The sequence below is a fragment of the Monodelphis domestica genome, chromosome 2 (assembly GCF_027887165.1).
Source record: "Monodelphis domestica isolate mMonDom1 chromosome 2, mMonDom1.pri, whole genome shotgun sequence".
In the NCBI taxonomy this organism is placed as follows: Eukaryota; Metazoa; Chordata; class Mammalia; order Didelphimorphia; family Didelphidae; genus Monodelphis; species Monodelphis domestica.
This window is the reverse complement of record NC_077228.1, coordinates 207,867,544-207,880,104: the sequence shown is the minus strand read 5'-3', so window position 1 is coordinate 207,880,104 and position 12,561 is coordinate 207,867,544. Positions and strand designations below refer to the sequence as shown.

At 37.0% G+C, this 12,561-nt stretch overlaps 1 protein-coding gene and 1 long non-coding RNA gene across 3 annotated transcripts in view; one reads left to right on the top strand and one right to left on the bottom strand.

Annotated features, from left to right (window-relative positions):
• The window catches only part of METTL2A (methyltransferase 2A, tRNA N3-cytidine), a 31,695-nt gene extending 26,572 nt beyond the window's left edge, over window positions 1–5,123 (bottom strand). The window contains exons 1-4 of one of the 2 annotated variants that reach the window (XM_016430605.2): window positions 4,929–5,123; window positions 4,565–4,656; window positions 1,960–2,324; window positions 990–1,039 (exon numbers count right to left, since the gene is read on the bottom strand). In XM_016430605.2, coding sequence (XP_016286091.1) covers window positions 990–1,039; window positions 1,960–2,324; window positions 4,565–4,656; window positions 4,929–5,038 — 617 coding nt within the window. In that variant the 5' untranslated portion in view covers window positions 5,039–5,123. The remainder of the gene's footprint in view (window positions 1–989; window positions 1,040–1,959; window positions 2,325–4,564; window positions 4,657–4,928) is intronic. The other variant, XM_001376371.5, reaches the window with a different exon arrangement.
• A 22-nt stretch (window positions 5,124–5,145) lies between these two features.
• Window positions 5,146–12,561, top strand: part of LOC130457239 (uncharacterized) — a 160,018-nt gene continuing 152,602 nt past the window's right edge. The window contains exon 1 of the long non-coding RNA XR_008916399.1: window positions 5,146–5,647. This is a non-coding gene — a long non-coding RNA (uncharacterized LOC130457239). The remainder of the gene's footprint in view (window positions 5,648–12,561) is intronic.

Sequence of the window (12,561 nt, the reverse complement as noted above, 5' to 3'; positions counted from 1 at the left end):
TATTTTGGGGGCTACTTCAAAACTGTAATTTTGCTACAGTTATGATTCGGAATGTAAATACCTGATATGCATTATACATTCTCATTGCTACAAATTGAGAAGTTGAGAACTGCTGTTCTAGGGTCTATATATACTTAAATATTACAAATCATAATTAATGATTCCTTACTCTCTTATATTTGGTCATACCCTAGTAAATTCTTAATGTAGCTATATGTTCCTTACTCATGCCCAAATGCTTGTTTTTTCCTGTAAAAACTTCATTTAGTATGAGGTAAAACTTCTATACTAGCAATAGAACAATAATTCAGTTTATCAATCTGATCTTGACTTGATGATGATGTCTTGTAGGGCAGTGACCGTCTATAATTTTCTTTGTTCAGCTAGTCCCCTTTTATTAAACACATAGTGAATATAATTTTAAAAACAACTAACCAAATAAAAAACATCAGAATGTTAGTAGAATGTGTTTCAGGCATGTCTGTTATTATAGAGAAGAGAGGATTATTTCTAGAAACTGGAGCACAGATAATAGGTGAGACCTGACTGGACAGAGAACAAAAAACTGGAGGAAAGGAGGCTCACTCCTTGTGGCAAATAGGGAAGGTGCAAAATAGGAAAGAGTCTTTATCACTTCCACTTAAGGGACAGGATCATTAAGCTAGCTGTCTAGGATAAGAACTCCTCTGGAAGGTCTTGATTTGGGGAAAGTGTTTGTAAAAAAAAAAATTCGACTATTATAAGCCTACCTATCTTATTTTACATATTTAAAAATGTAATTCTCAGAAGGGGTCCATTGGCTCCACTAGATTTTCAAAAGGGACCTATGACACAAAAAAAGTTTAGAACTTCTGCTCTAGAGGCATTAGATAATTAAGATAATACTTTAATTCCTAGACTGGCTAAAACTACATGAGGTCATTAAAAATAAACTCAGTTCTTATCTTTTTGTTGTCACATTTTTGTCACATTTTAACTTTATAACTTACTTGTTAGTATGTAAAATTGGAAAGACCGTGTTTCCCACACCACAGCCAACCTGCAGAGAGAAGTGTTATTCATAGAAAGTTTTCCAGTTATTTGGCTGATTAACCCAGTAAAGTTACAATGGGCTTATAAAAAGATGCTTTCTTTCTTTTCTCATCCCACCCTTTGACTTCTGGCAGATTTAATCACCATTTCTAAAAGGTGATTACTAAACCACAATTTGACCTTAGTTTAGGCATGGAAAAGCAGACCTAAAGTACAACAGTAGGTACTCTCTTAAGCAAATGGAGCTCCTATAGAATAGAGTGAAGTTCTTTCATTTTATGGAACCAATAAGAGTTTTGTGCTGTTCAAAATTGGTTCTAAAATGCTATTTTTCTAATAACTTTCATTACAGAACCAGAAATATAGTCTGACAGAAAAAAAGCTTAATAAACTAAATTGAAATTTTTTGGCAAGTATTTCTGGACAGCCTTGTGAATTGTTAGGTAATGGAAGTTCTTATACTACATAGACTCTTTCTTAATCGTAGAACCACATTTCAGTCACTGTTCAATTTTAGACTGAAGAAATTTCACCCATGTTTGGGGAATAGTTTTAAAGTTATGCTATTAAAGTTTTAATAGCTTAAAAGTCCTCTAAGATAAAAAAGAAAAGAAAAAAATTGCACTAAGATATTTGGAAAACCAAATATATTTCTACATATTTGACAGTAGTTTATGCCAGAGTGAAATTACCTCTAAAATTTCACTCTGGTCCTGTCTGGGTCATTTTTGTTTTAAAAGACCCCAAACATATGAGAATCAACCTAAAGTCTTCAGTCTGCTATTATTTGCAGATTTCTTTGTATCTTTAGGGCTCAGCACAGTGCTTAACAAATGCTTATTGATTGAGGTTAACTCAAAATTCAGTAAGTATATCAAGCACAATAAGTTTCATTATTAAAATTTTTAAGCCTGATGCATGAGTTACCTCTAGAATTCGGTAGGTAGCTGATGAACCAGGAAAACCATCAGTGTTTATATCCAAATGACAGGTATTCTGAGTTGTCTCTTCTATGGGGTGCTTCTGTTCTTTATCATCAACACTGTGTGAAGAAGCCTTGTGCTGTTCTTGAGTATTAGATACTATTAATCCAAGTCCATTGCCAGAGTTTCTGTGTTCAATTATTTCAAAATCACCGTCTTTTAACAGCAAGTTCTTCAGGTTGCTTTTGTTCTGGTTAGGAGTCAGTTCAGGAAATTCAGTAAAAAGCCAGTGTCTATCTTTGAAAAACCCATTTTCATGGATTTTGTAGAAGTTATTCCAGTATTTGTGAGCATTAACCTCATAGTCAACTATAAGGAGAAAAAGGCAATTAAATCAATATTCCAAACATTTTATATCTAATTTAATTAATTTACTTATGGACATATAAACGTTTTCCCAACATTGTTTCAATTATTAGAACCCCAAATTACTTCAGATTTTTAAAAAAGCAGAGATAGTTAAACTTTGGCTAAAAGGAAAAATGCTATTGTGAAATTTCAAAAAGTTAATGAATCAAAGGGCAGTTGAGAATAGAGACAGTGAACGCTGTAGTAGAAAAGATGCTTTTTCTTCAGGTGTCTGGCCTTAGGATTTGGTTTTCTATCCAATTACTAAATATATTATCCAAAGGATATTGTACTGATGTTTTTTTCTCTACTCTTTTTTTCTTTACTTCATTTCATTTCCATCTTTGAAGTAGAATTTTCTTAACCCATCTGACATATCTTTTCCAGGGAAAAGCACATACACCCAACTTCCTCCTAGGGTATGCACGAATGCCAGCTCTAACACAACATTCTATTTTCCCACAAATTTAAGACTTTAAGGACTCTGATCAATGCAATCAAACCATGACTAAAAATTAAGCACATGGGACAAATATTTTTGGTCAGGGCCACTTAATTAACCATATTGGTTATGAAAATTTTCCCTTTGTTATTAGTTCAACAGGGAAAGGGTATTGGGAAGGAAATAAATATTCTTGATCTTTTTCTAGGCATATTTCACCTTTAAAACTCTTCAGAGGGGGCAGCTGGGTGGTTCAGTGGATTCAGAGTCAGGCCTAGAGATGGGAGGTCCTAGGTTCAAATCTAGCCTCAGACACTTCCTAGCTGTGTGACACTGGGCAAGTCACTTGAACCCCATTGCCTAGCCCTTACCACTCTTCTGCCTTGGAGCGGATACAATACATTGTATTGGCTCCAAGACAGAAGGTAAGGGTTTAAAAAAACAAACAAACAAACATACAAAAAAACCTCTTCAGACTGGTACTGAGAAAAAAAAAATTACCCCTTTCCCCTAACTGGCTAGAACTTAAAGGCTTAATAAATAAAGGTCTGTTGGAGATTCTTCCACTTCATAAGCCAGGTAGGAACATACAGAAAACACATTTTCAAAGTAGATTGTTCAAATTACTAAGTAGGCCAAATCACATTAATTTCTATCTACAAACAAGGCTAAAGAGAATTCTAATAAATGCAGATTTCTTTGTATCTTTAGGGCTCAGCACAGTGCTTAACAAATGCTTATTGATTGAGGTTAACTCAAAATTCAATAAGGATAAAAACTAAAGTTGTGAACCTTAGGACACCAAGTATATTTTTTCAGTACAAACACAAAAACCAAGTATATATAATAACCTGCAAGAAGTTTCTTTGATTTGTCTGAACTAGAGCATGGATTAGCCCAGAAACACCAAACTCTGCAGTGCAAGACTCCCAAACTCTCAAACCAGATTAAAATATAATTAAACAAATACTTAACAAAATAAATAAAAATACACTATAATGGAGATAATGTTAATGGATTGTATTATTCAAAGTCAATACACAGCTTGTTGGGATTTACTGGTCCTCCCTTTCTATCTGAGTGAATATTACTGACAGTAGATAGGACACTAGGTTTGGAGTCAGAAAGCCTTAGACAAAAATTCTGCCAGATACTTATCGACAGTGTGAGGAGGGCAAATGATTTCCTTTTCCAATGCCTGTTTTCTTATCTGTAAAATTGGATTGGGGGAGGGGAGGGAGTAAGATTCAATGCCCTCTAGGCGTCTTTAAGTTCAAAACTAGGTTTCTCTAAAAAAAGACACAATTCCTAAACTGTGAACTGCTTACAATTTAAGAAGAAGTGTAGGGATGACAACAATGTCAAAGACAAAAAAAGAATGCATAATAGGAATAAGATTTTGAGAATTCAAAGGAAGAAGGAAGCAGAAGGGAGACTGGTTCAGGGAAAGTTGGGTCTAGGGATGTAGCCGTTTAATTAGGCCGTATGGAGTGCCGGATTTAAACTGGCCAAGTCGGGGAGGTGGATGTGTGTGTGCGTGCACCGGCCAAGGGAGGGGTGTGCATATGTGTGGGATTTTAAATGGCCAAAGGGTGAGTGTGTGTGATTTTAAAATGTTGTGTGGGTAACTGGCAAGACCAAAAACACACTTAAACTAGGGTGTATTATCTTCTCCGGCCCTTGCCCCAACCCTTCTAAGTTTTATGACGCTCGGGGAGTCCGAGCTCTAGGGCCTTGGGGATGAGAGACCCGCCAGCACCTTGCTTTTCGGGCGGTACCCGTTGGGCACTGTTCTCCCGGACCCTCCTCTCCGCTTCTGCCTCCTGTTCTTCCGACCACTCCACATTGTCCCTGTAGAAGAAAAGCAAACAAATGGTTCAGGGACGCAAAGGGGCGACCCTCCCCGCTTCTTCCTGCAGAACTGTGGAACCGCCTGACAACAAGGGTTTCCTGGGATGTTGGGATGTGACAACCAGTCACAGAAGGATGGTCCAGAATACATGACTGACTGCTCCATTGTGAAGCTGGGGAAAAAGGAAGAGTCAGGGCTAGAGGTTGGAAAAGGGGAGGAATGGGGATGGAAGTGGGCTGGATGCTGGGGAGGAAGCTGGAGAGGCTGTTACCAGGCATTATGTTGGAAAACTCGGGCTGGATCATTCAAGAACCGATTCCCAAACTGTACTCTCTTATCCCTGGTAGTAGCGGAAACACTTTCCGGACAAGAGTCAGCCATGACACCAGAAACGGAAATGTTTTCTCCTCCCTCTAGAGAAAGCCCCGGAGAATCATCCAGGGTGGGACAGAGAGCTGGAAGGTCGAGCGCCTGCGCAGAAGGCTGGGCGGGAAAAGGAAGATGAAGAATCTGGGGTCTGATTGGAAGAAAAGGAGGAAGTAAGGGTATCGTTTGGGCGTTAGGGGCAAGGCTGGATCCCTCCTGCCCTTCCTTCCTTCCGGTTTACTCGAATTCCGCCTATCCGGGAAAACCCTACTTAGATTTAGGTTTCGCCCGGTGGACGTTTGACGTGGCGATAAGATTAGATTGAGAAATCGCTTCTTAACCCGAAAGACTGGGGTTAGTGTCTGGATGTAGACACATCTATACATACCAGGGCTTAGAGTCGAGCAACTTTTAGACCTAGGAATTGCAAGAAAGGGGCTTACCCGAAATGATAGAGGAAGTTCGTCACGTGGGAGTTCCCTATATCAATGAAACCAAGTTCCGGCCCCTGACCTGTATCTGTACGGGAGGGGAATATCTTAGAGGCCATCTAAGTGCATCCTTCTCATTTTACAGATGAAGAAGCAGATTTAGGGAGGTTGGAAATTGCTTAGGATCACACAGGTAATAACAGTAATAATGTGCCGTTTATATAAAAGGTTAACAGCACCATAGGAAGTTGGTTCTATTAATATCCCCATTTTACAGATGGGAAAACTGATATTAGGTAACTTGTACAACGTTACCGTCTTCCTCTCTCCATCACTCCATCCAGGGTGCCACCTAACTGTTTTGAGTAAAAACTACAGGCTATGATCTCTCATGATGAAAAGTCTCCTGAGGGGGCTCTGAATGCTAAAAAAATTCCTCAGCTTGGCAGCCTAGAATGCTCCAGAGCTGGAGAAGTAGATCATAATGTCTCAACTGGAAGGATCACGGGGAATTTTGAGCTTCAGTTAACAATATCTATTAAGTATTTAAATATTTTAAATTTTATTATACACAGAAATAATGGTAGGGTTTTGGGGATGGGATTGGATGTATATCCAATATATCCAATATACATCCAATATCAGAAGGGCCAATATCAGAAGAATAAACTCTGGGAAGGCTATCTGTGGCTCCTTATAACAACCCCATGTGTATCTTAGCCATACAATGATTTTAAAAACACAAACTTCACATTTTAGGCATTTATCACATTTGTTCCAATGTATATTTTCCATTCATTCTCAATACTAATATCATTAGCAGTCTTACTACATTAAGGCACTGCATTAAAATGCTTTTTAGTAGGAAAATGATAAAGTATGCTTTATAATAATAAATTTAGTAACTTTAATCGTTGACATTTACTAACAAATTAAAAATATAAAATTAATATTTAACAATAGTATTTTCACCAATCTTTTTTTGGCAGTTTGATTCAGTAACTTGAGTTTTAATTCAGAGCAATGCCAGTACACATCAGTTCATTATGTTGAAATAAATTTAGCATAACAACATAAGTATCTTCTTGATTTTTCTTTTAAAAATTTTGTTCCTCCTGCTACCTCCTCTGCTCTCACATTGATCAATTTTTTTTTTAAAACCTCAAAAAATAAAGCACTCAATACAGAGCTTCATAATTCTACCAGATATTCCCACATTGGTCATGTCCATAAATGTATGTCTTTTTTCTTCATTTAAAGTTCTCATTCAGGAGGTGAGTAGTTTCATCTTCATTCTTTTGACCTGATTTATCATTGTGTTGATCAGTTCTAATGTCTTTTAAAGTTTAAATAAGCATTTTTTTGAGGGTCTCCTATGTACTAAGTATTATGATACAAAGCAAAAAACAGAAAACATCTAGTGGCTAGGACCTAGCTTCTCCTTCCCTCTTCTCAACATTCTTTTTTTTGGGGGGGGTGTCTTCCCCCATTAGATTGCTAACTCCTTGAGGGCAGGGACCATGTTTCTTTTTTTTTGTATTTGTGTCTCCATTCAACACTCCCTAGCATATAATGAATGCTAATTGCTTATTGACTGACTCACTGACTTTGCTCATATGCCACTACCCTAGTTCATGCCCTCTTCATCTTTCACCCGGACTATTTTAATAGCTTCCTAATTACTTCCTTCAAACCCCTTCCTTCTTCCATCCATCTTTTAGACAGTTGTCAAATTGGTATTTTTAAAGCACAATGTTAGCTGTCACTCCTGTGTAGATAAAGCTCCAGTGATTCCCTATTGTCTCTAGAGTCAAATACAAACCCCTCTGTGACTTAAAGCCCTTTGAAATTTGATTCCCACCCAATTTTCCAACCTTATTATAGTTTATTCCCTTTCATGTATGAGTTATTATAGAAACCCATACTTTACACTACCTATCATTTGTTATACATACACTCTTTTTTAAAAAAATGCTTACTTTATGTCATAGAATCAATACTATGTATTGGTTCCAAGGAAGATGGGTGGTAAGGGCTAGGCAATGGGGGTCAAATGACATGCCCAGGGTCACACAGCTAGAAAGTGTTAGAGGCCACATTTGAACCTAGGACTCCCCATCTCTAGGCCTGACTCTGAATCCACTGAACCACCCAGCTGCCCGCTTACATAAACTCTTCAACCAAGTATTTTAGTGTTCTTCATAGGACATCTCTATGCCTATTCCTTCATACCTGTAGACCATATTCCCCTCCCCTGTGCCTATACATCTTTTTTTTCACTTTCTTTTTTTTTCTTTTTTTAGTTTTTATTTGGTCATTTCCAAACGTTATTCATTGGAAACAAAGATCATTTTCTTTTCTTCCCTCCCTCGCTCCCACCACCTCTCCCATAGCCCAGGCGCAATTCCACTGGGTATCACATGTGTTCTTGATTGAAACCCATTTCCATGTTGTTGGTATTTGCATTAGAGTGTTCATTTAGAGTCTCTCCTCAGACATATCCCCTCCACCCCTGTAGTCAAGCAGTTGCTTTTCTTCAGTGTTTTTACTCCCACAGCTTATCTTCTGCTTGTGGATAGTGTTTTTTATATCCCTGCAGATTGTTCAGGGACACTGCATTGCCACTAATGGAGAAGTCCATTACCTTCGATTGTACCACAATGTATCAGTCTCTGTGTATAATGTTTTCCTGGTTCTGCTCCTCTCGCTCTGTATCACTTCCTGGAGATTGTTCCAGTCTCCATGGAATTCCTTCACTTTATTATTCCTTTTAGCACAATAGTATTCCATCACCAACATAGACCACAATTTGTTCAGCCATTCCCCAATTGAAGGGCATCCCCTCATTTTCCAATTTTTGGCCACCACAAAGAGTGCAGCTATGAATATTCTTGTACAAGTCTTTTTCCTTATTATCTCTTTGGGGTACAAGCCCAGTAGTGTTATGGCTGGATCAAAGGGCAGACAGTCTTTTATCGCCCTTTGGGCATAGTTCCAAATTGCCCTCCAGAATGGTTGGATTAATTCACAACTCCACCAGCAATGAATTAGTGTCCCTACTTTTCCACATCCCCTCCAGCATTCATTACTTTCCATAGCTGTTATGTTAGTCAATCTGCTAGGTGTGAGGTGATACCTCAGAGTTGTTTTGATTTGCATCTCTCTGATTATAAGAGATGTAGAACACTTTTTCATGTGCTTATTAATGTTTTGATTTCTTTGGCTGAGAACTGCCTGTTCATGTCCCTTGCCCATTTATCAATTGGAGAATGGCTTGATTTTTTGTACAATTGATTTGAGTAATTAAACCTTTGTCAAAGGTTTTTATGAAGATTGTTTCCCAATTTGTTGCTACCCTTCTGATTTTAGTTACATTGGTTTTGTTTGTACAAAACCTTTTTAATTTGATGTAGTCAAAATTATTTATTTTACATTTTGTGACTCTTTCTAAGTCTTGCTTGGTTTTAAAATCTTTCCCTTCCCAAAGGTCTAACAGGTATACTATTTTGTGTTCACTTAATTTACTTAAAGTTTCCTTCTTTATGTTCAAGTCATTCACCCATTCTGACTTTATCTTGGTGTAGGGTGTGAGATGTTGATCCAAACCTAATCTCTCCCACACTGTCTTCCAATTTTCCCAGCAGTTTTTATCAAATAATGGATTTTTGTCCCAAAAGTTGGGTTCTTTGGGTTTGTCATAAACAGTCTTGCTGAGATCATTTACGCCAAGTCTATTCCACCAATCCTCCTTTCTGTCTCTTAGCCAGTACCAAATTGTCTTGATAACCACTGCTTTATAGTATAGTTTGAGATCTGGGACTGCAAGTCCTCCTTCCTTTGCATTTTTTTTTTCATGATTTCCCTGGATATCCTTGATCTTTTGTTCTTCCAAATGAACTTAGTTATGGTTTTTTCTAATTCAGTAAATAAGTTTTTTGGTAGTTCAATGGGTATGGCACTAAATAAGTAAATTAATTTGGGTAGGATTGTCATTTTGATTATGTTAGCTCGTCCCATCCATGAGCAATCAATGTTTTTCCAATTGTTTAGATCTAGTTTTAGCTGTGTGGAAAGTGTTTTGTAGTTGTGTTCATATAGTTCCTGTGTTTGTCTCGGCAGATAGATTCCTAAGTATTTTATATTGTCTAGGGTGATTTTGAATGGTATTTCGCTTTCTAACTCTTGATGCTGAAATGGGTTAGAGATATATAGAAATGCTGATGACTTATGTGGGTTTATTTTGTATCCTGCAACTTTGCTAAAGTTGTTGATTATTTCAAGTAACTTTTTGGTTGATTCTCTAGGATTCCTTAAGTAAACCATCATATCATCTGCAAAGAGTGATAGCTTGGTCTCCTCATTGCCAATTTTAATACCTTCAATTTCTTTTTCTTCTCTAATTGCTACTGCTAGTGTTTCTAGTACAATGTTAAATAATAGAGGTGATAATAGGCATCCTTGTTTTACTCCTGATCTTATTGGAAAGGCTTCTAGTTTATCCCCATTGCAGATGATGTTTGCTGATGGTTTTAGATATATACTCTTTATTATTTTTAGGAAAGGCCCTTCTATTCCTATACTTTCTAATGTTTTCAATAGGAATGGGTGTTGTATTTTATCAAAGGCTTTTTCTGCATCTATTGAGATAATCATGTGATTTTTGTCAGTTTGCTTGTTAATGTAAAGATTAAAATTTAGGGGAGACAGGGAGACTGAGGCAGGTAGAAATTAGTTTCTCTCTGCAAGAAGTATTATATTTTTTAGAGGTTTATTAAAGGTTAAAGATTAAAGAATATACAAGTAAGAAACATGTGCCTAGGCCAGAGGCCTAGACAAAATAACCTCACATCACACAAGAGACGCGCCTGCTCTAAAATGGAAGTCCAAAAAGAGCCAAGAGAGCCTCAAAAGCCTTTGAATCAGCTTAAATACCTTCTCGATCTCGGCCCAGGTGAGATTATATGGCATTCTGGGGAAGTGGAGCAAAGGCTCGTGGGGATTGTAGTCCTGTATTCAAGTCTATTTTTTACATTAATATGGTCAATTATGTGGATGGTTTTCCTAATATTGAACCATCCTTGCATTCCTGGTATGAATCCTGCCTGGTCATAGTGGATGACCCTTGTGATGACTTGCTGGAGTCTTTTTGCTAGTATCCTATTTAGGATTTTTGCGTCTATATTCCTTAAGGAGATTGGTCTATAGTTTTCTTTCTCTGTTTTTGACCTGCCTGGCTTTGGGTTCAGTACCATGTTTGTGTCGTAGAATGAATTTGGTAGAACTCCTTCTTGTCCTATTCTGTCAAATAGTTTGTTTAATATTGGGATTAGTTGTTCTTTGAATGTTTGATAGAATTCATTTGTGAATCCATCTGGACCTGGGGATGTTTTCTTAGGGAGTTCTTTGATGGCTTGTTCAATTTCTTTTTCTGAAATGGGGTTGTTAAGGCAATTTATATTTTTGTAAGTATTCATCCAGATCACCTAGATTGCCATATTTGTTGCCATATAATTGGGCATAGTAGTTTTTAATGATTGCCTTAATTTCCTCTTCATTAGAGGTGAGGTCTCCTTTTTCATCTTGGATACTGTCAATTTGGTTTAATTTTTTCCTTTTTTTAATTAGACTGACTAGTACTTTGTCTATTCTATTTGTTTTTTCAAAGTACCAGCTTCTAGTCTTATTTATTAAACCAATAGTTCTTTGACTTTCAATTTTATTAATTTCTCCTTTGAGTTTTAGGATCTCTAATTTAGTCTTCATCTGAGGATTTTTAATTTGTTCACTTTCTAATTTTTTAATTTGCATGCCCAATTCATTGACCTCTGTCCTTCTTAATTTGTTAATATATGAACTCAAGGATTTAAATTTCCCCCTGAGTACTGCTTTGGCTGCATTCCATAGGTTTTGAAAGGATGTCTCATCATTGTCATTTTCTTCAATGAAGTTATTAATTGTTTCTATGATTTGTTCTTTAACTAACTGGTTTTGGAGAATCATATTGTTTAATTTCCAATTAATTTTCGATTTACCTCTCCATGTTCCCTTACTAATTATTATTTTCATTGCATTGTGATCTGAGAAAGTTGCATTTATTATTTCTGCTTTTTTGCACTTGTTTGCAATGTTTTTATGCCCTAATACATGGTCAATTTTTGTGAATGTACCATGTGCTGCAGAAAAGGTATATTCCTTTTTTCCCCATTTATTTTTCTCCACATGTCTACTAACTCTAATTTTTCTAAGATTTCATTTACTTCTCTTACCTCTTATTTTTTGGTTTGATTTATCTAGTTTGGATAGAGGAAGGTTCAGGTCTCCCACTAGTATAGTTTTTCTATCTATTTCATCCTTGAGTTCCTCTAGTTTCTCCTTTAGAAATTTGGATGCTATGCCATTTTGTACATACATGTTGAGTACAGATATTTCCTCACTGTCTATACTGCCTTTTATCAGGATGTAATTACCTTCCCTATCTTTTTTAACTAGATTTATTTTTACTTTGGCTTTGTTGGATATGATGATTGCGACTCCTGCCTTCTTTTTGTCAGTTGATGCCCAATAGATTTGGCTCCACCCTCTTACTTTCACCCTATGTGTATCTACCTTTCTCATATGTGTTTCTTGTAGACAGCATATGGTAGGGTTTTGGACTCTAATCCACTCTGCTATTTGCTTGCGTTTTATGGGTGAGTTCATTCCATTCACATTCAGAGATATGATTACTAGCTGTGTATTTCCCAGCATTTTGATTTCTGCTCCTTTACCAGCCTTTTCTTCTTTCACTATTTCCTTCTACACCAATGTTTGCTTTTGAACAGTCCCCCTTGTTCCCACCCTTATTTTACTTCCCTTTCTACCCCCCTCCCTATTTATCCCCCTCTTATTTTCCCCATACTCTTTCTAAAATTAACCCCTCCGCTCCCTCCCTCTCTTGTACTGCTTCCCTCCCCACTAGACCATTTGTTACCCTTCTACTCCCCTATAGCGTGCAAATCTATTCTCTGCCCCCAATGGATTGGATTGTTTTTCCCTCTTTGAGTCACTTTCAAAGCACATAAAAGTTGAGTATTTCCTGTCTCCGACCTCTTTACCCTTCCAGTGTAT